General features: G+C 42.5%; 1 protein-coding gene across 3 annotated transcripts; it reads left to right on the plus strand.

The window, feature by feature from the left end:
* The first annotated feature begins 132 nt into the window (after positions 1 to 132).
* Positions 133 to 23,593, plus strand: LOC122927118 (protein NKG7-like). Of its 3 annotated transcripts, none has more exons than XM_044278700.1 (5): positions 294 to 396; positions 13,585 to 13,789; positions 16,163 to 16,309; positions 18,450 to 18,578; positions 18,929 to 19,972. In XM_044278700.1, the coding sequence occupies exons 2-5, from the start codon at positions 13,621 to 13,623 to the stop codon at positions 18,985 to 18,987; spliced, it is 504 nt and encodes a 167-aa protein (XP_044134635.1). In that variant the 5' UTR covers positions 294 to 396; positions 13,585 to 13,620; the 3' UTR covers positions 18,988 to 19,972. The 3 variants fall into 3 exon arrangements, with proteins under 3 accessions (XP_044134634.1, XP_044134635.1, XP_044134636.1); XM_044278701.1 differs by lacking the exon at positions 294 to 396 and adding an exon at positions 3,355 to 3,396; XM_044278699.1 differs by lacking the exons at positions 13,585 to 13,789; positions 16,163 to 16,309; positions 18,450 to 18,578; positions 18,929 to 19,972 and adding an exon at positions 22,584 to 23,593 and having other exon boundaries at positions 133 to 396.
* Positions 23,594 to 27,157: the final 3,564 nt, after the last annotated feature.

A 27,157-nucleotide genomic window follows, 5' to 3' on the forward strand; every position in this document is an offset into this window, starting at 1 on the left:
TTTATTTTTTTTACTCCATTTTACCAGTGTCAAGAAGTACAATATGTGACGATAAAACAATCTCAGAATGGCCTGGATAAGTCAAAGCGTTTTAAAGTTATTCACACTTAAAGTGACACTGGTCAGATTTGCAAAAAATGGTCTGGTCCTTAAGGTAAAATATGGCCGTGTCCTTAAGGGGTTAAAAGTTACGTTTTATCTGATTGGGGAAATGCACTGTGTATGACACACACAGCGTGAGCGTTGCTGTTTGGTGGGTTTCCTAGAATAGTGGCGCATAGACCACCCTCATATCTCACACCATAAGGTGACAGGTTTCTCAGCCGCTCCCCTACAGTCATATTAACCAGCCGACCTCTCAGGAAGCAGCCAGCAGTCACCGCGCTCCCGGACAAGGTAACCATCATCTGTACACTGTTCTGAAAACTTATAGAGATGTAGCAGAGCCGGGTTTATCAACTAGCACTCCTCAAGCCCATATCGCACTGTATTATTTAAGGCTTTTACATAGGACTGCTGTAATCCTGCTGCAGTATCTGCACTCAGGATGTCCTGAAAACCATTAGCCCTGTGTCTATACGAAGCAGTAGTTCATGGTTTCTTTCTGCGGCAGAACAAAATGCAAACGTATTTCAGGTGAAGGGGGTATATAGGGTGGGCTTATAGAGGGAAGCCCGAGACCCCCAGACTGTGCTGGGGTTGTACAGGATTAGAGAATTATGGCTGCTTTCTTTATGAAACAGCGCCACACCTGTTTAAAGGTTATGTGACGTACTGCAACTCGGGTGGGAATTTTACCTGTCGGATCCTTTGTTTCCTGAACCATCGGGCAGCCGCTTATCTCCCTTCATAGTAGTAACAGCTCAGCTACAGCGCAGTGTACATCAGGGTCAGCAGCACCTATAGACCGCCTCAGGCACCAGAGCGGGTACTACCCATAGCTACCTCTGCACCCCACGTAGTATTAGATTAGTCTGTCAATGGATCCCAACAACAAATCGTTTCCTTATCCTAAATGTAATGCTGTCACCAGTGAGGTATCACAGGGGTCAGTATTGGAGCGGGCACAGTAACTAGTGGGGTATCACAGGGGTCAGTATTGGAGGGGGCACAGTAACCAGTGAGGTATCTCAGGGGTCAGTATTGGAGGGGGCAGAGTAACTAGTGGGGTATCACAGGGGTCAGTATTGGAGGGGGCAGAGTAACTAGTGGGGTATCACAGGGGTCAGTATTGGAGCGGGCACAGTAACTAGTGGGGAATCATAGGGGTCAGTATTGGAGGGGGCACAGTAACTAGTGGGGTATCACAGGGGTCAGTATTGGAGGGGGCACAGTAACCAGTGAGGTATCACAGGGGTCAGTATTGGAGGGGGCAGAGTAACTAGTGGGGTATCACAGGGGTCAGTATTGGAGGGGGCAGAGTAACTAGTGGGGTATCACAGGGGTCAGTATTGGAGGGGGCACAGTAACTAGTGGGGAATCATAGGGGTCAGTATTGGAGGGGGCACAGTAACTAGTGGGGTATCACAGGGGTCAGTATTGGAGGGGGCACAGTAATCAGTGAGGTATCTCAGGGGTCAGTATTGGAGGGGGCACAGTAACTAGTGGGGTATCACAGGGGGCAGCATTGCAGGGGGCACAGTAACTAGTGGGGTATCTTAGGGGTCAGTGTTTGAGGGGGCACAGTAACTAGCAGGGAATCACAGGGGTCAGTATTGGAGGGGGCACAGTAACTAGTGGGGTATCACAGGGGTCAGTATTGGAGGGGGCACAGTAACTAGTGGGGTATCACAGGGGTCAGTATTGGAGCGGGCACAGTAACTAGGGGTCAGTATTGGAGGGGGCAGAGTAACTAGTGGGGTATCACAGGGGTCAGTATTGGAGGGGGCACAGTAACTAGTGGGGAATCATAGGGGTCAGTATTGGAGGGGGCACAGTAACTAGTGGGGTATCACAGGGGTCAGTATTGGAGGGGGCACAGTAACCAGTGAGGTATCTCAGGGGTCAGTATTGGAGGGGGCACAGTAACTAGTGGGGTATCACAGGGGGCAGCATTGCAGGGGGCACAGTAACTAGTGGGGTATCTCAGGGGTCAGTATTGGAGGGGGCACAGTAACTAGCAGGGAATCACAGGGGTCAGTATTGCAGGGGGCACAGTAACTAGTGGGGTATCTTAGGAGTCAATATTGGAGGGGGCACAGTAACTAGTGGGGTATCTTAGGGTCAGTGTTTGAGGGGGCACAGTAACTAGTGGGGTATCACAGGGGTCAGTATTGGAGCGGGCACAGTAACTAGTGGGGTATCACAGGGGTCAGTATTGGAGCGGGCACAGTAACTAGTGGGGTATCTTAGGGGTCAGTGTTGGAGCGGGCACAGTAACTAGTGGGGTATCACAGGGATCAGTATTGGAGAGGGCACAGTAACTAGTGAGGTATCTCAGGGGTCAATATTGGAGCAGGCACAGTAACTAGTGGGGTATCACAGGGGTCAGTTTTGGAGCGGGCACAGTAACTAGTGGGGTATCACAGGGGTCAGAATTGAAGGGGGCACAGTAACTAGTTGGGTATCACAGGGGTCAGAATTGAAGGGGGCACAGTAACTAGTGGGGTATCACAGGGGTCAGTATTGAAGGGGGCACAGTAACTAGTGGGGTATCTTAGGGGTCAGTATTGGAGCGGGCACAGTAACTAGTGGGGTATCTTAGGGGTCAGTGTTTGAGGGGGCACAGTAACTAGTGGGGTATCACAGGGGTCAATATTGGAGGGGGCACAGTAACTAGTGGGGTATCACAGGGGTCAGTGTTGGAGCGGGCACAGTAACTAGTGGGGTATCACAGGGGTCAGTATTGGAGGGGGCACAGTAACTAGTGGGGTATCATAGGGGTCAGTATTGGAGGGGGCACAGTAACTAGTGGGGTATCTCAGGGGTCAGTGTTGGAACGGGCACAGTAACTAGTGGGGTATCACAGGGGTCAGTATTGGAGGGGGCACAGTAACTAGTGGGGTATCATAGGGGTCAGTATTGGAGGGGGCACAGTAACTAGTGGGGTATCTCAGGGGTCAGTGTTGGAACGGGCACAGTAACTAGTGGGGTATCACAGGGGTCATAATTAGAGGGGTCATTGTTACTAGTGGGGTATCACAGGGGTCACTGTTACTAGTGGGGTACTGTTACTAGTGGGGTACCATAGGGGTCACTGTTACTAGTGGGGTACTGTTACTAGTGGGGTACCATAGGGGTCATAATTATATATCTATCTATCAGTCACCAGTAAATACACATATACATAGAAACCATGTATAAATATATCAGGGGTCAGTACAGAGATCACTCCCATCATCTATTTATCCCCAGGACTGTGACGAGGGGACATCCTCTGCGTCTGGAGGAAAGAAGGTTTGTACACAAACATAGAAGAGGATTCTTTACTGTAAGAGCAGTGAGACTATGGAGCTCTCTGCCTGAGGAGGTGGTGATGGGGAGGTCACTTCTTTCACATCTGCGGTCTGATGTCCGGTTTTCAGATCCATAATAGTAAGGAAGTTGCAGCACACAGTTTTTCTTGATGCTATTAAATTTTAATTTCACATTTTTTATCTTTTCACATTTTTTTAAACATGCTTAAAGTTCCGGTGCAATATTCACAGTAGTGAAGGTAGAAGATGAACGACCAAACGTTTCGGCCTTTCACGGCCTTCTTCAGTGGTCTAAATCTTAAATGCTGTGTATCAGGGATAGAGCACCAACTTCATAGATGTAGCAGAGCCAGGCTTGTTGTTAGCATAGCCAGTTAACCTTTTGATGTATCATCATTCAGACACATTTGCTTCACACTGAGACAAATCAACACTTCTGGAAAATGAGGCTTTTTCGTGTTCATCTGTGATATTCACAGTTCACTGACCGCACAACGCGTTTCTCATATGTGTTTAATGTGTGAAGCGCAGTGTCACGTATCTGGCACTGTGCAGGAAATAGACAATATGCTATCACTTCTAATATCTGAATGTGTAACATATTGTGTATATGATCCCAATATGGGTGAGAGATGACCTTCACCGAAGCTTCACAAGAGTTGTCACAGTTGTCGCCTTTAGTTTAATATTATCGTCTATTATATTGCATTATTTAAAGGGGTACAGAACCTGTTACAGGTCAGAGATGTGCTCCGGCTGAAACACCACGTGACACATCCTGTGAGATCTGTGGCTTTCTCAGTGACACATAAATGCAGGTTTCAGACAAAAATATGGCGAACTGCACAGACCTCAAACACTTACAGCTCAGATCATAAAGAGCAATTCTCATCACTGCTGACATCACCATTAATAGGACAGAAAATGCTCCCGAAATACAGGATAAAGATATTCCTTCATATGCCAGGAGTTATCTTCTGACTTCATTGCAACCTCTATGCAGTATGAATGAGCAGCCAAAAGAAGTAGAGGAAGGGAAGGACATCCCCTCTATGTGCAAGAATATAACTACTATAATACTGCTCCTATGTACAAGAATATAACTACTATAATACTGCTCCTATATACAAGAATATAACTACTATAATACTGCCCTTTATGTACAAGAATATAACTACTATAATACTGCTCCTATGTACAAGAATATAACTACTATAATACTGCCCTCTATGTACAAGAATATAACTACTATAATACTGCTCCTATGTGCAAGAATATAACTACTATAATACTGCTCCTATGTACAAGAATATAACTGCTATAATACTGCTCCTATGTACAAGAATATAACTACTATAATACTGCTCCTATATACAAGAATATAACTACTATAATACTGCTCCTATGTATAAGAATATAACTACTATAATACTGCTCCTATATACAAGAATATACCTACTATAATACTGCTCCTATGTATAAGAATATAACTACTATAATACTGCTCCTGTGTACAAGAATATAACTGCTATAATACTGCTCCTATGTACAATAATATAACTACTATAATACTGCCTCCTATGTACAGGAATATAACTACTATAATACTGCCTCCTATGTACAAGACTATAACTACTATAATACTGCTCCTATGTACAAGAATATAACTACTATAATACTGCTCCTATGTACAAGAATATAACTACTATAATACTGCCCCTATGTACAACACTATAACTACTATAATACTGCTCCTATGTACAAGAATATAACTACTATAATACTGCCCCTATGTACAAGACTATAACTACTATAATACTGCTCCTATGTACAAGAATATAACTACTATAATACTGCCCCTATGTACAAGAATATAACTACTATAATACTGCTCCTATGTACAAGAATATAACTACTATAATACTGCTCCTATGTACAAGAATATAACTTCTATAATACTGCTCCTGTGTACAAGAATATAACTACTATAATACTGCTCCTATGTACAAGAATATAACTACTATAATACTGCCTCCTATGTACAAGAATATAACTGCTATAATACTGCTCCTATGTACAAGAATATAACTACTATAATACTGCTCCTGTGTACAAGAATATAACTACTATAATACTGCTCCTGTGTACAAGAATATAACTACTATAATACTGCCCCTATGTACAAGAATATAACTACTATAATACTGCTCCTATGTACAAGAATATAACTACTATAATACTGCCTCCTATGTACAGGAATATAACTACTATAATACTGCCTCCTATGTACAGGAATATAACTACTATAATACTGCCTCCTATGTACAAGAATATAACTACTATAATACTGCTCCTATGTACAATAATATAACTACTATAATACTGCCTCCTATGTACAGGAATATAACTACTATAATACTGCCTCCTATGTACAAGACTATAACTACTATAATACTGCTCCTATGTACAAGAATATAACTACTATAATACTGCTCCTATGTACAAGAATATAACTACTATAATACTGCCCCTATGTACAACACTATAACTACTATAATACTGCTCCTATGTACAAGAATATAACTACTATAATACTGCCCCTATGTACAAGAATATAACTACTATAATACTGCTCCTATGTACAAGAATATAACTACTATAATACTGCTCCTATGTGCAAGAATATAACTACTATAATACTGCTCCTATGTGCAAGAATATAACTACTATAATACTGCTCCTATGTACAAGAATATAACTACTATAATACTGCTCCTGTGTACAATAATATAACTGCTATAATACTGCTCCTATGTACAATAATATAACTACTATAATACTGCCTCCTATGTACAGGAATATAACTACTATAATACTGCCCCTATGTACAACACTATAACTACTATAATACTGCTCCTATGTACAAGAATATAACTACTATAATACTGCCCCTATGTACAAGAATATAACTACTATAATACTGCTCCTATGTACAAGAATATAACTACTATAATACTGCTCCTATGTGCAAGAATATAACTACTATAATACTGCTCCTATGTGCAAGAATATAACTACTATAATACTGCTCCTATGTACAAGAATATAACTACTATAATACTGCTCCTGTGTACAATAATATAACTGCTATAATACTGCTCCTATGTACAAGAATATAACTACTATAATACTGCTCCTGTGTACAAGAATATAACTACTATAATACTGCTCCTGTGTACAAGAATATAACTACTATAATACTGCCCCTATGTACAAGAATATAACTACTATAATACTGCTCCTATGTACAAGAATATAACTACTATAATACTGCCTCCTATGTACAGGAATATAACTACTATAATACTGCCTCCTATGTACAGGAATATAACTACTATAATACTGCCTCCTATGTACAAGAATATAACTACTATAATACTGCTCCTATGTACAAGAATATACAGACGTGGACAAAATTGTTGGTACCCTTTGGTCAATGAAAGAAAAAGTCACAATGGTCACAGAAATAACTTTAATCTGACAAAAGTAATAATAAATTAAATTCTATAAATGTTAACCAATGAAAGTCAGACATTGTTTTTCAACCATGCTTCAACAGAATTATGTAAAAAAATAAACTCATGAAACAGGCATGGACAAAAATGATGGTACCCCTAGAAAACACAGAACATAATGTGACCAAAGGGACATGTTAATTCAAGGTGTGTCCACTAATTAGCATCACAGGTGTCTACAACCTTGTAATCAGCCATTGGGCCTATATATATGGCTCCAGGTAATCACTGTGTTGTTTGGTGATATGGTGTGTACCACACTCAACATGGACCAGAGGAAGCAAAGGAAAGAGCTGTCTCAAGAGATCAGAAAGAAAATTATAGACAAGCATGTTAAAGGTAAAGGCTATAAGACCATCTCCAAGCAACTAGATGTTCCTGTGAGTACAGTTGCACATATTATTCATAAGTTTAAGATCCATGGGACTGTAGCCAACCTCCCTGGACGTGGCCGCAGGAGGAAAATTGATGACAAATCTAAGAGACGGATAATCCGAATGGTAACAAAAGAGCCTAGAAAGACTTCTAAAGAGATTCAAGGTGAACTTCATGCTCAAGGAACATCAGTGTCAGATCGCACCATCCGTCGTTGTTTGAGCCAAAGTGGACTACATGGGAGACGACCAAGGAGGACACCATTGTTGAAAACGAATCATAAAAAAGCAAGACTGGAATATGCCAAACTACATGTTGACAAGCCACAAAGCTTCTGGGAGAATGTCCTGTGGACAGATGAGACAAAAATCGAAGTTTTTGCCAAGGCACATCAGCTGTATGTTCACAGACGAAAAAATGAAGCATATCAAGAAAAGAACACTGTCCCTACTGTGAAACATGGAGGAGGCTCTGTTATGTTCTGGGGCTGCTTTGCTGCGTCTGGCACAGGGTGTCTTGAATCTGTGCAGGGTACAATGAAATCTCAAGACTATCAAGGAATTCTAGAGAGAAATGTACTAGCCAGTGTCAGAAAGCTTGGTCTCAGTCGCAGGTCATGGGTCTTGCAACAGGACAATGACCCAAAACACACCGCTAAAAACACCCAAGAATGGCTAAGAGGAAAAAATTGGACTATTCTAAAGTGGCCTTCTATGAGCCCTGACCTCAATCCTATTGAGCATCTTTGGAAGGAGCTGAAACATGCAGTCTGGAAAAGGCACCCTTCAAACCGGACACAACTGGAGCAGTTTGCTCATGAGGAGTGGGCCAAAATACCTGCTGAGAGGTGCAGATGTCTCATTGACAGTTACAGGAAGCGTTTGATTGCAGTGATTGCCTCAAAAGGTTGCGCAACAAAATATTAAGTTAGGGGTACCATCATTTTTGTCCATGCCTGTTTCATGAGTTTATTTTTTTACATAATTCTGTTGAAGCATGGTTGAAAACAATGTCTGACTTTCATTGGTTAACATTTATAGAATTTTAATTTATTATTACTTTTGTCAGATTAAAGTTATTTCTGTGACCATTGTGACTTTTTCTTTCATTGACCAAAGGGTACCAACAATTTTGTCCACGTCTGTAACTACTATAATACTGCCTCCTATGTACAAGAATATAACTGCTATAATACTGCCTCCTATGTACAGGAATATAACTACTATAATACTGCCTCCTATGTACAAGACTATAACTACTATAATACTGCTCCTATGTACAAGAATATAACTACTATAATACTGCTCCTATGTACAAGAATATAACTACTATAATACTGCCCCTATGTACAACACTATAACTTACTATAATACTGCTCCTATGTACAAGAATAAAGCTACTAGAATACTGCCCCTATGTACAAGAATATAACTACTATAATACTGCTCCTATGTAACAAGAATATAACTATATAATTACTGCTCCTATGTGTCAAGAGATAAACTACTATATACTGGCCCCTATGTACAACCACTATAACTAACTATAATACTGCTCCTACTGTTACAAGAATATAACTACTATTAAAATAAAAAAAAAACTGCCCCTATGTACAAGAATATAACTACTATAAAGCTGCTCCTATGTGACACAGAATAAACTACTATAATACTGCTCCTAAGGTGCAAGAATATAACACTATAATACTGCTCCTATGTGCAAGAAGTAGAACTACTATAATACTGCTCCTATGTACAAGAATATAACTACTATATACTGCGCCTGTGTACAATAAGATAAACTGCGATAATACTGCTTCCTAGGTACAATAGATAACTACTATCATACTGCCCTCCTATGTATAACTACTATAAGTACTGCCTCCTATGTACAGAACTATAACTACTATAATACTGCTCCTATGTACAAGAATATAACTACTATAATACTGCTCCTATGTACAAGAATATAACTACTAGAATACTGCTCCTATGTACAAGAATATAACTACTATAATACTGCTCCTATGTACAAGAATATAACTACTATAATACTGCCTCCTATGTACAAGAATATAACTACTATAATACTGCTCCTATGTACAAGAATATAACTACTATAATACTGCTCCTAGTGTACAAGAATATAACTACTATAATACTGCTCCTATGTACAAGAATATAACTACTATAATACCTGCCTCCTATGTACAAGAATATAACTAGCTATAATACTGCCTCTCCTATGTACAGGAATATACTACTATAATACTGCTCCTATGTACAAGAATATAACTACTATAATACTGCTCCTATGTACAAGAATATAACTACTATAATACTCTGCTCCTATGTACAAGAATATAACTACTATAATACTGCTCCCTATGTACAAGCACTATAACTACTATAATACTGCTCCTATGTACAAGAATATAACTACTATAATACTGCTCCTATGTACAAGAATATAACTACTATATACTGCTCCTATGTACAAGAATATAACTACTATAATACTGCCTCCTATGTACAAGAATATAACTACTATAATACTGCTCCTATGTACAAGATACTATACTGCCCTATGTAATAACTACTATAATACTGCTCCTATGTACAAGATATAACTACTATAATACTGCTCCTATGTACAAGAATATAACTACTATAATACTGCCTCCTATGTACAAGAATATAACTACTATATACTGCTCCTATGTACAAGAATATAACTACTATAATACTGCCTCCTATGTACAGGAATAGAAACTACTATAATACTGCCTCCTATGTACAAGACTATAACTACTATAATACTGCTCCTATGTACAAGAATATAACTACTATAATACTGCTCCTATGTACAAGAATATAACTACTATAATACTGCTCCTATGTACAAGAATATAACTACTATAATACTGCCTCCTATGTACAAGAATATAACTACTATAATACTGCCTCCTATGTACAAGACTATAACTACTATAATACTGCTCCTATGTACAAGAATATAACTACTATAATACTGCCCCTATGTACAAGAATATAACTACTATAATACTGCTCCTATGTACAAGAATATAACTACTATAATACTGCTCCTATGTACAAGAATATAACTACTATAATACTGCCTCCTATGTACAAGAATATAACTACTATAATACTGCTCCTATGTACAAGAATATAACTACTATAATACTGCTCCTATGTGACAAGAATATAACTACTATAATACTGCTCCTATGTACAAGAATATAACTACTATAATACTGCTCCTATGTACAAGAATATAACTGCTATAATACTGCTCCTATGTACAAGAATATAACTCCTATAATACTGCCTCCTATGTACAGAATATAACTACTATAATACTGCTCCTATGTACAAGAATATAACTACTATAATACTGCTCCTATGTACAAGAATATAACTACTATAATACTGCTCCTATGTACAAGAATATAACTACTATAATACTGCTCCTATGTACAAGAATATAACTACTATAATACTGCCTCCTATGTACAGAATATAACTACTATAATACTGCCTCCTATGTACAAGAATATAACTACTATAATACTGCTCCTATGTACAAGAATATACTACTATAATACTGCTCCTATGTACAAGAATATAACTACTATAATACTGCTCCTATGTACAAGAATATAACTACTATAATACTGCTCCTGTGTACAAGAATATAACTGCTATAATACTGCTCCTATTGTACAATAATTATAACTACTATAATCTGCCTCCTATGTTACAAGAATCTAACTACTATACTACTGCCTCCTATGTACAAGACTATAACTACTACATACTGCTTCCTATGTACAAGAATATAACTTTACTTAATACTTGCCTCTATGCTACAAGACTATAACTAATATATACTGCCTCCTTAGTACAAGAATATAAATACTTATGATACTGCCCCTATGTACAAGACCTAAAACTACTATAATACTGCTCCTATGTACAAGAATATAACTACTATAATACTGCCCCCCCCCTATGTACAAGAATATAACTACTATAATACTGCATCCTATGTACAAGAATATAACTACTATAATACTGCTCCTATGTACAAGAATATAAACTACTATAATACTGCTCCTATGTACAAGAATATAAACTACTATAATACTGCTCCTAGTACAAGAATATAACTACTATATACTGCCTCCGATGTACAAGAATATAAACTGCTATAATACTGCTCCTATGTGACAAGAATATAACTACTATAATACTGCTCTATGTACAAGAATATAACTACTATATACTGCTCCTGTGTACAAGACTATAACTACTATAATACTGCTCCTATGTACAAGAATATAACTACTATAATACTGCTCCTGTGTACAAGAATATAACTACTATAATCTGCTCCTATGTACAGAATATAACTACTATAATACTGCCCCTATGTACAAGAATATAACTACTATAATACTGCTCCTATGTACAAGAATATAACTACTATAATACTGCTCCTATGTACAAGAATATAACTACTATAATACTGCTCTATGTACAAGAATATAACTACTATAATACTGCTCCTATGTACAAGAATATAACTACTATAATACTGCTCCTATGTACAAGAATATAACTACTATAATACTGCTCCTATGTACAAGAATATAACTACTATAATACTGCCTCCTATGTACAAGAATATAACTACTATAATACTGCTCCTATGTACAAGAATATAACTACTATAACTACTGCTCCTGATGTACAAGAATATAACTACTATAATACTGCTCCTATGTACAAGAATATAACTACTATAATACTGCTCCTATGTACAAGAATATAACTACTATAATACTGCTCCTATGTACAAGACTATAACTACTATAATACTGCTCCTATGTACAAGATATAACTACTATAATACTGCCCTCTGTACAAGACACTATAACTACTATAATACTGCTCCTAGGTCACAAGAATATAACTATATAATAACATGCTCGCTATGTACAGATAGAACTTATAAACTCCCTTTACAAGAATATAACTACTATATACTGCGCCTATGTACAAGAATATAACTACTATAAATACGAGCCTTCCTATGTAGCAAGAAGATAACTAGCTATAATACTGCTCCTAGGTAGCAAGAATATAACTACTATAATACTGCTCCTAGTGTACAAGAATATTACTTACTAGAATACTGCTCCTGGTACAAGAATTAAACTACGGGGGGGATAATACTGCTCCTATGTACAAGAATATACGACTATAATACTGCTCCTATGTACAAGATATAACTACTATAATACTGCTCCTATGTACAGAGAATATACACTATAATACTGCTCCTATGTACAGACTATAACTACTATAATACTGCTCCTATGTACAAGAATATAACTACTATAATACTGCTCATATGTACAAGAATATAACTACTATAATACTGCTCCTATGTACAAGAATATAACTACTATAATACTGCCTCCTATGTACAAGACTATAACTACTATAATACTGCCTCCCTGTGTACAGGAATATAACTACTATAATACTGCTCCTATGTACAAGAATATAACTACTATAGTACTGCCTCCTATGTACAAGAATATAACTACTATAGTAATGTTTCCTATGTACAGGAATATAACTACTATAATACTGCCTCCTATGTACAAGAATATAACTACTATAATACTGCCTCCTATGTACAAGAATATAACTACTATAATACTGCTCCTATGTACAAGAATATAACTACTATAATACTGCTCCTATGTACAAGAATATAACTACTATAATACTGCCCCCTTTGTACAATATAACTACTATAATACTGCCTCCTATGTACAAGAATATAACTACTATAATACTGCCTCCTATGTACAAGAATATAACTACTATAATACTGCTCCTATGTACAAGAATATAACTACTATAGTACTGCCTCCTATGTACAAGAATATAACTACTATAATATTGCCTCCTATGTACAAGAATATAACTACTATAATACTGCTCCTATGTACAAGAATATAACTACTATAATACTGCTCCTGTGTACAAGAATATAACTACTATAATACTGCCTCCCATGTACAGTAATATAGTATTATAATACTGCCTCTGTGTCTTCACACGCCTGCACATGGTATACCGCCTGATGCTGGATATCCTCTCACTATTATCTCTCTTCAGGATTCTGCCATTTCCTGGATTTGACCACAGTGGACAATGCCGGTGCTGAACATAGCCGGGCTGGTCTGCTCCAGTCTCAGCTTCGTTCTCCTGCTCTCTGGCGCCCTCACTGACTTTTGGTTGGTGAATTTTGGCTCAGACTTGTTCCATATGGGACTGTGGCAAAGTTGTACCAAAAACATATGTTTTAAAGTGACGGCGAGCGGTAAGGATTTCTTTATGATATTTTGTATCTGCGTTTCTTGGGAATAAATTATAGTACATTGTTACGAAGTCCACGCTGAAGAGAATTTCCCTTTACCCCCAGGGGGATTTAAGGGTTAATGATCTTATTGCTATAATCTCCCTGGTCGTCTAGCGGTAGTTTGGAGATTAATATCTAAAATCTGTAATGGTTTTAGGCGATGAGGGGATTCATGAAGATGCACTTTATACATGGTGCCCTAAGTTGTAGTCCTGGTGGGTTTAATTACCATAAGTAGCTATTTTATTATTCTGGGCATTTAAGGGGTTAATGGTGGGTTTCATAAAGTGGATATATATTAATTTATGTACTTTACATTGGTTCAGAGTAGTGGCGTCGCTAGAGGGGGGCGAGGGGGGGCAATTGCCCCCCCTATGTTGTCCCTTGCCCCCCCGGGTGCCCCCCCGCTGATTCCCCAGAGTGAATACTAATGAGCGCTTCCATTATGGAAGCGCTCATTAGTACCGAAGGACCAGGAAGTGGTGAACGCTCTGTACTCACCACTTCCTGGTCCTCGGCTGTCGGCTGTGCAGGGCTGCGCACCGCGTAAGGCCGCTCTGTGACCTCACGCTGTGCGCGCCAGTTTAGAGCACAGTCGACTGAGGAGAAAATGGCAGGCGGCGTCCGTCCAGGAGCAGGAGAGGTAAGTGTTTTTATTTTTTATTTTATAGAAAATGTGGCTGCTGGGGGCATTATGGGGGCTAATTGGAGGCATATGGGGCATTTGGAGGCATATGGGGCTAATTGGAGGCATATTTGGGGGCTAATTGGAGGCATATGGGGGCATTTGGAGGCATATTTGGGGGCTAATTGGAGGCATATTTGGGGGCTAATTGGAGGCATATTTGGGGGCTAATTGGAGGCATATTTGGGGCTAATTGGAGGCATATTTGGGGCTAATAGGAGGCATATGGGGCTAATAGGAGGCATATGGGGCTAATATGAGGCATATGGGGGCTAATATGAGGCATAATGGGGCTAATATGAGGCATAATGGGGCTAATAGGAGGCATATGGGGGCAAATAGGAGGCATATGGGGGCTAATAGGAGGCATATGGGGGCTAATTGGAGGCATATGGGGGCTAATTGGAGGCATATGGGGGCTAATTGGAGGCATATGGGGCTAATTGGAGGCATATGGGGGCTAATAGGAGGCATATGGGGCTAATAGGAGGCATATGGGGCTAATAGGAGGCATATGGGGATAATATGAGGCATATGGGGGCTAATAGGAGGCATATGGGGGCTAATAGGAGGCATATGGGGCTAATAGGAGGCATATGGGGCTAATAGGAGGCATATGGGGCTAATAGGAGGCATATGGGGGCTAATAGGAGGCATATGGGGGTTAATTGGAGGCATATGGGGCTAATTGGAGGCATATGGGGCTAATAGGAGGCATATGGGGCTAATAGGAGGTATATGGGGCTAATAGGAGGTATATGGGGCTAATAGGAGGCATATGGGGCTAATAGGAGGCATATGGGGGCTAATAGGAGGCATATGGGGGCTAATAGGAGGCATATGGGGGCTAATTGGAGGCATATGGGGGCTAATTGGAGGCATATGGGGGCTAATAGGAGGCATATGGGGCTAATAGGAGGCATATGGGGGCTAATTGGAGGCATATGGGGGCTAATAAGAGGCATAATGGGGCTAATAAGAGGCATAATGGGGGCTAATGAGGCATAAGGGCTGATATGGGGGCTAATGAGGCATAAGGGCTGATATGGGAGCTAATGAGGCATAAGGGCTGATATGGGGGCTGATATGAGAGGCATAATGAGGGCTAATGAGAGGCATAATGTGTCATCCACAGATGCCCCCATAACAGTGTGTCTTCCACAGATCCACCATAACAGTGCGCCTGTGCACTGACGAGAGACAGAAAGAAGGGGAAAGAATCCGTGGAAGCAAGCAGAGGACGGCACAGCAGACGACTGAATAGCTTCTTTTGTAAGTAAATTGCTTTATTATAACTGTATCCCTGCATATCGCAATTCTCTCGTATTTTGTAATCTTATTGATATATACTTATTTTGTTTGTGCCCCCCCATTTTTGACTGTGGTATCTTTGTGCCCCCCCTATATATTGTTCCTAGAGTCGCCACTGGTTCAGAGTTCCTTATGGTGGGATGTCTGCCTGCTTCCGACTAAATGATAAGAAGAAGTCTGCCTGAAGCCACCACTAGGGGGAGCTCCCATTGAGCTAGACAACACTTTCCTATTCTCTCATCTCCCCCTAGTGGTGGCTGCTCAGTACACCTCGGTCCTCAGCAGTCAGGAGGTCTCATAATTCAGCCATGACATTGTGAATCCGTGTCTTCCTCTAGGTTACCTCAATGCCACCAGAGGGCTCATCATCCTCTCCTCCTCGCTTCTCGTCTTCGGAATGATATTTTCCTGCCTTACATTTGTCAAGTTTCACATAGGAAGACTCAGTGCCTGCCTCGCCTCTGCTGTCCTGGAAAGCTTGTCAGGTAAGTCATGCACTCACCTAAACCTACAGTCTGGATTTAGTCCTGTCATTTGTCGGAGCACCAGGGGGCGCTGCACTATGATACCACAGCGCCACCTGGTGGGTGTATAAATAACAGGACTAAATACAGAATGCGGGCATAGGGGTAGGTGATTACATTACACAGCGCCACCTGGTGGGTGTATAAATAACAGGACTAAATCCAGGCTGCAGGCATAGGGGTAGGTGATTACATTACACAGCGCCACCTGGTGGGTGTTCTAACAAATAACAGGACTAAATCCAGGCTGCAGGCATAGGGGTAGGTGATTACATTACACAGCGCCACATGGTGGGTGTATAAATAACAGGACTAAATCCAGGCTGCAGGTATAGGGGTAGGTGATTACATTACACAGCGCCACCTGGTGGGTGTTCCAACAAATAACAGGACTAAATCCAGGTTGCAGGTATAGGGGTAGGTGATTACATTGCACAGTGCCATCTGGTGGGTGTATAAAAAAGAGGACTAAATCCAGAATGCGGGCATAGGGGTAGGTGATTACATTACACAGCGCCACCTGGTGGGTGTTCCTACAAATAACAGGACTAAATCCAGGTTGCAGGTATGGGGGTAGGTGATTACATTACACAGCGCCATCTGGTGGGTGTATAAATAAGAGGACTAAATCCAGAATGCGGGCATGGGGGTAGGTGATTACATTACACAGCGCCACCTGGTGGGTGTATAAATAACAGGACTAAATCCAGGTTGCAGGTATAGGGGTAGGTGATTACATTACACAGCGCCACCTGGTGGGTGTTCCAACAAATAACAGGACTAAATCCAGGTTGCAGGTATGGGGGTAGGTGATTACATTACACAGCGCCATCTGGTGGGTGTATAAATAAGAGGACTAAATCCAGAATGCGGGCATGGGGGTAGGTGATTACATTACACAGCGCCACCTGGTGGGTGTATAAATAACAGGACTAAATCCAGGTTGCAGGTATAGGGGTAGGTGATTACATTACACAGCGCCACCTGGTGGGTGTTCCAACAAATAACAGGACTAAATCCAGGTTGCAGGTATGGGGGTAGGTGATTACATTACACAGCGCCATCTGGTGGGTGTATAAATAAGAGGACTAAATCCAGAATGCGGGCATGGGGGTAGGTGATTACATTACACAGCGCCACCTGGTGGGTGTTCCAACAAATAACAGGACTAAATCCAGGTTGCAGGTATAGAGGTAGGTGATTACATTACACAGCGCCATCTGGTGGGTGTATAAATAAGAGGACTAAATCCAGGCTGCAGGCATGGGGGTAGGTGATTACATTACACAGCGCCACCTGGTGGGTGTTCCAACAAATAACAGGACTAAATCCAGGTTGCAGGTATAGGGGTAGGTGATTACATTACACAGCGCCACCTGGTGGGTGTTCCAACAAATAACAGGACTAAATCCAGGTTGCAGGTATAGGGGTAGGTGATTACATTACACAGCGCCACCTGGTGGGTGTATAAAAAATAAGACTAAATCCAGAATGCTGGGTAGGGGGTAGGTGATTACATTACACAGCGCCACCTGGTGGGTGTTCTAACAAATAACAGGACTAAATCCAGGCTGCAGGTATAGGGGTAGGTGAGTAAATTACACAGCGCCACCTAGTGGGTGTTCTAACAAATAACAGGACTAAATCCAGGCTGCAGGTATAGGGATAGGTGAGTACATTACACAGCGCCACCTGGTGACGAGGCCAAAAGTGACAGCCCGGATATGGGACCTTACAAAGGACTAACAAGATCCTGTGCCATGTGGAGGACGCACATACATAGGGAATATGAAAAGAATGAGGTTTTTACAATTTGTACATTATGGGGGCTTTCCAGGGACTATATATCGATGGCCTACCCTTAGGACACCCCTGGCAATCAGTGGACTGAAGGAGCTGCACCACTTACTTGTCGTGGTTGTTCCTGGTACTGCAGCTCTGTTCATGTGAATGGGACTGAGCTGCAATACCAGGCACAGCCACTGCCAATGTATGGTGCTGTGTGGTCATCGGAAGGTTGAGGGTTAATGGCTGCCCTTACAAATGTCCCAACTATGGGGTGCGATGTGACTTCCTGGGGGTCTCCCTTTTTGTTTTGCAGCTGTTTTTCTTCTCATTGGGATGTCCATCTACACGTCTAAGACGGCCTCTGCGGTCCTCAACAGTTCTCAAAACTACCAGTGGTCCTTCTACCTGTGCTGGGGCGCCGAGGTGCTGCTCATCCTTTCAGGTAGGTCTTAGGGCCCAGGCCCCTGAACAATATTATTACATGTACTTACCTTCTGTTGATCCTTAGTTACATTGTACCTTATACTCCAGTCACCTCCACAGCTGCATTCACAATTCTGCCTCTTCCCTGTTACCACTGAAGTTGCCAATTGCCTCATCTTGCTGCGGCCCCTGCTGTTGTAGCGTCGTCAATAATGCATAGAGCCAGGCTGCAGAGCGTTATGAAATCTCAAGGTATGTCAGAGCAGTGGCCGCCAGCAGAATTGTGAACGCAGCTCTGGATGTGATTGGTGCACTAGGGACCTCTTATATTATTTCTCCAGGTTATATCTCATCTTGTTGTCTCTGCAGGGATCTGTCACTTTCTGGCTCATCGATCTACGCCATTACCTGGGTACGAGTCGGTGTAGACGCTGGTATGGTCCTTCCTTCACCACTGTGCTCCTTCTCGTCATCAGCACTCTCATCATCCTCAGTAGTATTCCCATCATCCTCTACAGTCTGGTCATCATCCAATTCTACCCCTTTTGCTCTCCCCCTTTAGTAACTTCAGACATGCTGTGTGGCAAACCACCACCCCTGACTCCAGCAATAACAGTCATGAGATAAGTGGCTGCCTGGCAGCATGGGCGCTACTTATCCCATGATAAAATACAAACCAGTGTGCAGAACAGGCTGGCATCCAGTTCCCAGACTGGCAGTAGATCTTCTGGCGAGCTGAGGTGAAGCGTCTAACATGGGGTCACTCTGTACTGGCCATAAAGGAAGGTCCCTTTAAGGGACAGTATTGGGCAATGGCGGGGGCTTGACTATCCCAAAAATACAAGAATATTACGATATTTTTGCAGTTCCCTAGAAGCTACCAAAACACCACCGGTGGAATGTGCCAGTCCTGATGGAATCCCCAGTGCCTGCCATGCCAAAATCACCCAGCAGCACGGGCAGCGGCCCTGTCTAATTAGCCCTCCTGGGGGCAGGTCACAGCGGGTAAAAGTCACAGACAAGCCCCCCGACCCCCAGCAGTTGTCTTTTATTCGTGAATGTTGCCCTTAATTCATTACTATTTTTATTTAATTTTTTTACTTTACTTCTCAAAAATGATCCTCCAATAATTTTTTTTCCATAAAAGGTTTACATTGGCAACAACGTGTGAAAACAAAAATTGCCACCAGTAAAGGGGAACTCCGCTGACGCATCACAGGTGTTATAAAGCCGTTTCCTCTTTCGTTACATTGTATCTTCTTGCACAGGGATGCGGCCCTCCATCTTGGCTTGTTGGGAGTTGTAGTTTTGCAACAGATGAAGGGCCGCATGTCGGGCATCCCTTTTCTTGCAAAACTTAATTTTTTTATTTGAAACTTGTAACATTTCAATAAAGTCGTTTCTCTGCATCAATTGTTGTCGCATAGTTTTTCTTTTCTTTTCCTGTTTATTAGATTTTTGTTTATGGCACCGAATGAAATCAATGGGGCGTGCACAAACCCGGGCGTGTCCCCTACTGAGGAGGCCATCCGAGAAGGTTTTCATCAGGGAATATTTGAGTGGACGAGGATCGAAGTCTCCGCAGCAACAAGGGTCCTTCATAAAGGGGCTTTCGCCTCTCATGTAATAGTTCTGGAGCATCTACTCTTCTCACTCTATGTGATGCCATCCCTCTATTATTCCTACTAGAAGCTTCTGAATGAATGTCCCTGCACAGTCTGACACTATCCGATCAGTGCTGCCAGACACACCCTGACTGATAAGACCTATTGCACACTGCTGGCGATCCATTCAGAAGCTTCTAGTAGGAATAATAGAGGCGCGGCGCAACATAGACTCAATAGAATAGGTGCAAGTAGTTACTAAACAGACAAGTCAGGAAAGGCGACAGGTCCTCTTTAAGGGGGTTGCTTCACGAATAACACTTAGGTCCCTTGCAGACGAGTGTGAGCGGATTAGGTCCGGATACGTTGCGAATGCGTTCAGTGAAAAATGCGCGATTACAGGAGCAAGGGCATTCAGTTTTGTATTTGTTTTTATCGCGCGGGTGCAATGCGATTTAATGCGTTTTGCACGCACGTGATAAAAAACTGAAGGTTTACAAACAACATCTCTTAGCAACCATCCGTGAAAAACGCACTTGCTTGTGGATGCGATTTTCACGCAGCCCCATTCACTTCTATGGGAACAGCGTTGCGTGAAAATCGCAGAATATAGAACATGCGTGATGTTGATGCGTGATGCGTGAAAACCAACGCTCATATACACAGCCCCATTGAAATAATTGGGTCCAGATTCCGTGCGGGCGCAATGCGTTTGCATCACGCATTTGCACCCGCGCGGAATACTCGCTCGTGTGAAAGGGGCATTATAAATGTTTGATAGGTGGGGGTCCCCCAGCGATCGTGAGAACAGGGGTTGGCAAGTGCCGTCGAAGCTTGTATGCAGTGCTGGGCAGTTCAGGGGATTATGACATCACAAACAGAATGATGACATCACATATGTCACAGACAGTACTCTATGGCCAGCTCTTATAGAACAGTTGTCAGGTCCATACTAGCCGACCACTGAGCCAGCGCAGGAGCGACCACTGAGCCAGCGCGGGAGAGACAAACCGAGCCAGCGTGGGAGCGACCACCGAGCCAGCGCAGGAGCGACCACTGAGCCAGCGCAGGAGAGACAAACCGAGCCAGCGTGGGAGTGACCACCAAGCCAGCGCAGCAGCGACCACTGAGCCAGCGTCGGTCCAACATGCTCCGGTGAGATTAAATGTATGGTTTTCACATTATTTGACCTGTAAATGGCGGCATTTTATAACGTCCAGGCCTGTGCAAAATTTATGAAGAGCGCCCCCATGTGCCAGAAAATCCTATCAGTGCCAAATAGTGTAGATTTGAGCTATAATTGACGACAGTTTCTGGCGTGTTTTATAATATTATTATAAATCTGTCAGGCGGATGTAAGCTCCGCCCCTTTGGCTAAGACCTGCCCACCTAAAAACATGCCAAAAACTGAGGAAAATCATAATCCATTTTGACATTTTTTGAGGTAAATATGGTTTCCATAAAAATGAGCAATTTTTTTATGCCAGAAAACTGTTGCGGCGCCCGATGTGTGATACGTACAAGAAAACCTCGGAATAGCTGTGATTGTAACTGGGGCACTAAACAGTGGGCTGACAGATAGCATGTCCACCCCTCTGTGAGCCCTGCTAGCCAATCACTTGGACAGAGAGGTCACGTGAAATAGTCCGGTTTCTAAAGAGTCCAGGGGGCGGGGGCTCATTTCTGAACCTTATCAAAATGGTCTTCTATAAAGAGAGAATGCATCTTGATGGGGGGCTCCCCTTTAAAATTTAGCTCCCAAGTCATAATACTGGGGGCTGACAGGACAGGGGATGGACTACAAGGCCTCATCAATCAAAACTGTCTTTGTTACCCATAGCAACCAATCAGAGCTCAGCTTTCATTTCTAACACTGCTCTGGTAGGATGAAAGCTGCGCTGTGATTGGTTGATTTGGTTGCTATAGGCACCCAGAACTACTGTCTCTTAGTTATTAAAACTGTGAAGAAGGAAAACTGTCTTTGATGCCCACAGCAACCAATCAGAGCTCAGCTTTCATTTCTAACACTGCTCTGGTAGGATGAAAGCTGCGCTGTGATTGGTTGATTTGGTTGCTATAGGCACCCAGAACTACTGTCTCTTAGTTATTAAAACTGTGAAGAAGGAAAACTGTCTTTGATGCCCACAGCAACCAATCAGAGCTCAGATTTCTGAAACGGCTCTGGTAAAATGAAAGCTGTGCTGTGATTGGTTGCTGTAGGTAACAGGTCTGCCCCATTGTTCTCCTCTATATGGACCCTACATTGTATGAGCTCTCGGTAGTGATGGCAAGATCTGCACAATATGTTGTACATGTTCCATGCGCCATATTTTCTCCATCACGCGCCGTTTTTGGTCGCAGATTATTAAATGATCCTCACTTACTAATAAATAATTATTCATCATTTGCTTAAATTTCAGATTTCCAAAACAGGATGTCCCTCAAAATAATGCCTCTCAATCAACACCACAGGGAGGGTCTCAAAACTCAGGAGCCACCGGTAACGCCCCAATGTCACTAGTGGATGTGCAACAGACGGCTCATCCCACCCCAGTGGTCACCACTAACACCTCAAGAGGACTCGAAAGTGTCCCTCAAAGAGCTTATACAACCTCCATGGTCGCCACCATTGTTTCGATGTCACCTATTACTTTGACACATACAGCCCGTCCAACCTCAGTGACCACCAATGCCCCAAGGTCACTTGAAAGGGTTCCACAGGGAGGACCTCCAACCACAGCGGCCCCAAACAATGCCCCAAGGGAGCTTGAAAATGCTCCAAAGACAGCTCAACTCTCCTCAGTGGCCGCCAACACTTTGTTAACACCTATGATTATTCCACGCAACATTTGTCCTTTAATGTCCACCATAGTCCCAAGTCCCCTTAAAAGAGTTCCATATACAGCTCGTCCAACCTCAGAGGCCACCAATGCCCAAAGCTCACTTGAAAGGGATCCACAGAGAGCACCTCCAACCCCAATGGCCACCACCAATGCTTCAGTACCACCTATGAAAGTTCCACGCGCCACTTATCCAACTTCAGTGGCCACCACAGACCCAAGACCTCTTGAAAGAGTTACACCTACAGCTCGTCCGACCTCAGTGGCCACCCATCGTGCCCTGATCCCGCAACTAGAAGAGGCTCTCAACAAGGAGGCCAAGACACCCAAGAAGGACACCCCAGGAATATCTATAAAGCCCATGCCTCCAGCAGCTTGTCCAAGTTCAGCGGTCACCATGAATGACCAGACGTGTTCTGTGAGGGTTCCTCCACGCGATGAGGCAAGTGACAGGGAAGTCAGACCAGCTAAAATACCAAAAACTCAGCTAAGGAAGCCAAAAAAGCTGGAAAAACAGGCGGGTCGCTATCCTGTGAGGGTGAGGCGTGCGCCGGAGCGGCTGTGCTACTAAAGTACTTACCTGAAGTCAATAAAAAGTGACAGAATCGGTGGCGTCTGAGTCGTTATATGTTATTAAAGGTTTACAAAATCAGCATTAACGGGGTATTCCGGTTATTTAAAGTTCATAGTATAGGGGCTAACTCTTAGACTGAACACGAGAAGTGGGGCCCTGTACTGCGTGGGGACCCCCAAAATGAAGGGTTCAGTATGTGCACTACCGCTCCATTCATCTCTGTGGGACTGTTGTACTCACCTATCTTCAGTAGAGATGAGCGAACTTCTGTTTTAAGTTCGGCGTCTAAAGTTCGGGTTTGGATTAGCGGAGAATCCCGATCTGGAACCGGATATGGATTCCGACTTCCGTTGTGGTCCGTGGTAGCGGAATCAATAATGGCCGATTATTGATTCCGCTACCACGGACCACAACGGAAGTCGGAATCCATATCCGGTTCCAGATCGGGATTCTCCGCTAATCCAAACCCGAACTTTAGACGCCGAACTTAAAACAGAAGTTCGCTCATCTCTAATCTTCAGCAATCCCATAGAGATGAATAGAGCAGGGCACATGCTTGACTGTTCATTTTGGGGGGTCTCCGCAGAGTATGGGCTCCCGTACTCGTGATTAATGGATCACTCTAATGTTATCTGCTATCCTTGTCACGCGGTATCACAATCTTGTTGCTGTTTGCCGTGACACATTTGCCGTGCATGCGGTTGCCAGGGGCTACGTGTCGTTTACTCTGCATGTGTGTGCACTTCCCCTTATATATTAGTTCCTTCCCTGTCTTGTTCTGGTGACTGAGTGTGGCCACCAGGTTTATTTAACCTGGGGCTTATAGGCTGGAGTTAGTTGTCCTCCAGCCTTTGTTGGTGCTGGAGCTTTGCTCATGTCTGGCTTTTTCCATCTGCCCAGTGCTTGAGGGCCACCTTGTGGAACATCAAGGTCTCAGCAATGTCTCACCTATGTCTTCCCGGTGTCTCATTCCCTTCTTTACACTACTTTATGTGTGGTGTCGTTTCTATGGGTAGGTGTTATGTCTGATTGTTGTTACATGTCTGGTGGTGTTTGTTGTCCAGCATGTTTGCTACACAACGTCCTGTCTATTGGTGTGTCCTCCGGAATGGGGTAACAGGGTTCCCCGGAGGGGGAACTACAAGTCTGCATGCAGCTCTGCCTGGGGCCACCATGCGTCTTGTTTGCATGGGGGTCCAGGCAGTAACTTGTGGGCTGGATACCTGGGGGTGGTGGTTTGTACTGTGTCCTGTATGGTGTGTGGGCACTAGTACTCATGCTCAGGTTCCAGTGGTTGTGGCTGCGGCAGGTAAGTGTGTTATTCTGTGTGCTTACCTGCCAATCCAGCAGCTGTATACGGTCTTTACTTTTTTCCTGGCATTTAGGCCGGTTGAGACTCCTGTGCTTCTGTGTATTTGAAGAACAGGTTGTCTCAGCCCTTTTCCTATTTTTTAGGGATTATCAGGGCGACTTAGGTTCCTAGGTATGAGCCATTCTACCATCCAGGTCCGTTCATATGGGTAGGAGTTAGGGCGAGGGTTAGGGAAGCAATAGGAGGTGACCTGCTCCCTTATCCCAGCCTCTGGCCTAGTTGCTTGTCCGTCTTCTCCACATTGTTTTCAGCCTTAGGGCCTCATGCACATGAACGTATTTTCTTTCCGTGTCTGTTCCGTCTTTTTGCGGACCATAGGCTTGAAAAAAAACGGAAGTTACTCCGTTTGCATTCTGTTTCCGTATGTCCGTTCAGCAAAAAAATAGAACATGTCCTATTATTGCCCGCATTACAGATAAGGATAGGACTGTTCTATTAGGAGCCAGCTGTTCCGTTCCGAGAAAATACGGAATGCACCTGGACGTCATCCGTATTTTTTGCGGATCCGTTTTTTGGGGACAGCAAAATACATACGGTCATGTGCATGAGGCCTTATATAGGATTATTCACGGCATGACAACTAATTCTGCCACTTTCTAATACACCTTGGACTTCATTAACACTGTCAAAATCTCTGCTTGCCGGCAGTGAATGAAATTTGGTTGTTTCCAGGCTAACCCCCTCTCCAGACCTACTCCCCTTCGTACAGCATGTGTTTGTTACAGTGTACAAGTCCCGATCCAGCTAGTAAGGACAATCCTCCCTGCAAAAACTGATGGCAGTGACCACGCACACAGGGGGACATTTACTAAGCACGTTGCACCAAAATTATGGCGTAAAATGCACCGAAGAGAAATTTCTACAGAATTTTCACCATAAAGAATGCATCACGCCAGAAATGAGTTATAAATGTCGAAGTGGGCGGGGCCATCACCTTTATCATCCTCTTATCGGTAGAAATGGCACAACAATAAGACCAGCTTATGTGATGTAAAAGTCGCAATTTGCCGGCGGAAATGTCACAAATACGTTTCAAAAGTCGCAAGTGCGGTCTGGTAGGGTTGTCTGAAATGGTGCATTTCTGCTTAAAAAAAGTTGCATTTTCGCGCTACTGGCCTTAATCAAGAGGAATAGGCGAATAATCAAGTTTATATTTAAAAAAGTAATGTTTTAATTAAAGGGGGTGAAACAAATCACCACTTTTTATTTGTAATGTTAGTATTTTTTGGCACAAATTACGCCGTTATTGATAAATGTCCCCCAATATCTTGCAATGACGGGCGTGGATCCGGTCGCCTGTACGGGCTTTAGACCGCACGACGCTCCTTCTTTTCTGTAGGTCTCAGTGACAGAAAGGTATAGAACAAAATGCACAGCACAGCGACATCTGGTGGACATTCAGTGCTATAGCGCACTGAGAGATTTTTTTTGTTGAAAAGTTGGGTGATTTTTTGCGACACCACAAAAGGTCAATTCTCGTTCTCTTCGCTCGTTTCTATTTTTGCTATCGTGCCTTAAAGCGGCCATATATGTGACCTGTCACTGCTGCTCTTCCGTGAAGTACAGCTGCACCGTCACGCAAATTCATATGAAAATCAGGCACCTATGTCTTACAGATGGGTGATATTTGGGCGATTGGGAAACAAAATGCTCAAGTGAGGTTTCTTAAAGTGACTCATTCTAATTAAAGGGAATGTCTACTTTTAGCAAATGCATCTGGAAATCCTGCTAGTGACTAATTTGAGGTCTATAGATGCAGAACACAAGACATTTTGAGCATCGCCTCATTGCAGCTTCTTTCCCTCACTAACAAACTTATGGAGAAGTTTTTTATAATTATTATTTTTTTGTCCACTGCAACCAATCAGGCAGCTGCTTACAATTTTCAAAAGGCCTCTGAAAAATGAGAGCTGGAATCTGATTGGTCGCTATCACTCATGCACTGTAATACGCTGGTGGTTCAGATTTCATTAGCAGACATTAATATTCTTCCTCCTCAGCCCTTCACACAGAGAAGGGGATCACCACAGGCCCGAATCAACCGAAAACACCTCGCTGCCCAAATCAAAGATGGCTGCCCCGCAGCAGTCCGCTTCGACCTCTAAGATACGTCAGGACGGGACGTCGTTGTCAGTGATTGGATGGCGCTGTAAGAGCACGTGGTGTCTTGTACAAGACTAGCCTCGTGATTGGCTGCAGCGTTTGACT

Source organism: Bufo gargarizans, chromosome 2 (assembly GCF_014858855.1).
Source record: "Bufo gargarizans isolate SCDJY-AF-19 chromosome 2, ASM1485885v1, whole genome shotgun sequence".
In the NCBI taxonomy this organism is placed as follows: domain Eukaryota; kingdom Metazoa; phylum Chordata; class Amphibia; order Anura; family Bufonidae; genus Bufo; species Bufo gargarizans.